Source organism: Tenrec ecaudatus, chromosome 3 (genome assembly GCF_050624435.1).
Source record: "Tenrec ecaudatus isolate mTenEca1 chromosome 3, mTenEca1.hap1, whole genome shotgun sequence".
In the NCBI taxonomy this organism is placed as follows: domain Eukaryota; kingdom Metazoa; phylum Chordata; class Mammalia; order Afrosoricida; family Tenrecidae; genus Tenrec; species Tenrec ecaudatus.
Genome location: NC_134532.1, coordinates 128,730,145 through 128,732,574, shown reverse-complemented (window position 1 = coordinate 128,732,574; position 2,430 = coordinate 128,730,145). Strand labels below are relative to the sequence as shown.

The 2,430-nt window shown below is 65.5% G+C and overlaps 1 protein-coding gene across 1 annotated transcript; it reads left to right on the top strand.

Moving 5' to 3' along the window:
* The first annotated feature begins 1,126 nt into the window (after positions 1-1,126).
* Positions 1,127-2,176, top strand: ATOH1 (atonal bHLH transcription factor 1). The gene has a single exon (XM_075544878.1). The coding sequence runs from the start codon at positions 1,127-1,129 to the stop codon at positions 2,174-2,176; it is 1,050 nt and encodes a 349-aa protein (XP_075400993.1).
* Positions 2,177-2,430: the final 254 nt, after the last annotated feature.

Sequence of the window (2,430 nt, the reverse complement as noted above, 5' to 3'; positions counted from 1 at the left end):
CAACGTGGAGCTCAGAGGCCTGGAACGAGAGGCCAGGAACTCCAAGGGGAATTAACAGAAGGCTTGGGGAGAGGTGTGGGGCTCGCCACCCTGCTGGGTTTTCCTAACCGTGATTTTTAAATGACAGACGTCTTCAAAATGTCAAAGCCAGACAGCTTCAAAGTGTCTGTCGATAATTGGAATGACAAGCTCACGGGCTTCTTGAAGCCCCCTTGTATGTCTAGGCCATACACGATCTAAAAGCCCTTTCCTTCCAGCCCTTTGGCCCGTAGTCGAGCTCCGGTACAAGCTCAGGCAGCGGCGGCCGCCTCTTGCTCCCGCAGAGCCCGCGGTGGGTTCGCATCAACCGCGCGTCCAAGAGCCAGAATGTCCACCGCGCTCGCCGCTCCTCGGGGAAGCCTCCCAGACGCGATCCAGATCCTTGTCAACGCCCAGGGACCAGCCCTGGGAGCTGCGACCCTGACTTTGAGAGGCAGGGAAGGGCGAGCGGGCTTCCTTGCGCCACGGGTGCCCTGCGGGCGCCGGGCGTGTCCAGCCTCCCCGGGAGCCGCCCGCCGCGGCCGCGCACGTCTGACCCTGGGCGGCTGGGGCTCGGGGCGCGAACAAGCGCCTCAGCCGCTCCCGCACCCCCGCGGCGGGGACCCAGACACCACCCGGAGTCGAGTTACAACCCCCGATTAACATATGAATTTGGCGTACTTCAAGGAGGAAAGAGGAAGAGAAAAAAACAAAAAAACCGGAGCCCGCGGCCGCGTCCCGCGCCCGCTGCAACTTTTCTCGGGGTGTAAAACTCTTTGATTGGCTGCTCGCACGCGCCTGCCCGCGGCCGCCATTGGCTGAGCAGACACGCGACCGGCGCGAGGAGGGGGCTGGGAGAGGAGCCGGGGGAGCCTCAGTGGCGCGTGCCGCTTTTTAAAGGGGCGCAGCGCCTTCAGCAACCGGAGAGGCTTCGCTGCACGCGACCTGGTGTGTGATCTCGGAGTGGGTGGGGGAGGGTCGAGGAGGAAGAAAAGACTAATAATAATAATAATAATAAGACGTGGCGGGAGAGACCGGGAAGGTTCATTTATTGAGCAGGTTTGCCAGCACCTCCTGGAGCCCGGAGCCTCCGCGCCTCTGCCGTACCATGTCCCGGCTGCTGCACGCTGAAGAGTGGGCAGAAGTGAAGGAGCTGGGGGACCACCACCGCCATCCCCAACTGCATCACCACCCCCAGCCGCCTCCGCCGCCGCCTGCGACCCTCCCGGCCAGAGAGCCTCCCGTCTACCCGGCCGAGCTGTCCCTCCTGGACAGGACGGACCCACGCGCCTGGCTGGCGCCCACATTGCAGGGCATCTGCACGGCACGCGCCACCCAGTACTTGCTGCACTCCCCGGAGCTGGGTGCCTCGGAGGCCGCCGCGTCCCGGGACGAGGCGGACCCCAGGGGAGAAGTGGGGAGGCGGAGCGGCGGCGGCGGCCGGAGCCCCGGGCAGGTGAAAGTGCGCGACCAGCTGTGCAAGCTGAAGGGCGGGGTGGTGACGGACGAGCTGGGCTGCAGCCGCCAGCGCGCCCCTTCCAGCAAGCAGGTGAACGGGGTGCAGAAGCAGAGGCGGCTGGCGGCCAACGCCCGCGAGCGGCGGCGGATGCACGGGCTGAACCACGCCTTCGACCAGCTGCGCAACGTTATCCCGTCCTTCAACAACGACAAGAAGCTGTCCAAGTACGAGACCCTGCAGATGGCCCAGATCTACATCAACGCCTTGTCCGAGCTGCTGCAAACGCCGGGCGGCGCCGAGCAACCGCCGCCGCCGCCGGCCTCCTGCAAGGGCGAGCACCACCACCTGCGTGCCGCCGCCTCCTACGAAGGCGCCGCGGCCACCGCGCCCGCCCCCGGGGCCCCGCCAGCCTCGGGGGGAGGCCAGCGGCCCGCTCCACCAGGGAGCTGCCGGACTCGTTTCCCCGCGCCGGCCGCGGCGGGCGGGTACTCGGTGCAGCTGGACGCTCTGCACTTCTCCACGTTCGAGGACGGTGCTCTGACGGCGATGATGGCGCAAAAGAACCTGTCGCCGTCGCTGCCCGGCGGCATCCTGCAGCCGGTGCAGGACGAAAGTAGCAAAACTTCGCCAAGGTCACATCGAAGCGACGGGGAGTTTTCCCCTCACTCCCATTACAGTGACTCGGACGAGGCGAGTTAGGCTGGTGACCCCCAACCCGGGAAACTGAGGCAGCAACAAAGTCACCCTTTGCCAGCCCACGAGCCGCGTTGACGTTAGACTCCCGCGCCCTTTGATTGTTCCCTCGCTGCGGGCGTCGTTTAGCAACGACCTGGCTTCAGAGGACAGCTGCCCCTGACCATTTGCGAATGCCGCCACTATCCCAACTTCTGCTGGTCCAGACTGTCCACGGACACGTAGAGCTCGGTTCTTTCCCTCCCCATCGATTCCCCTCC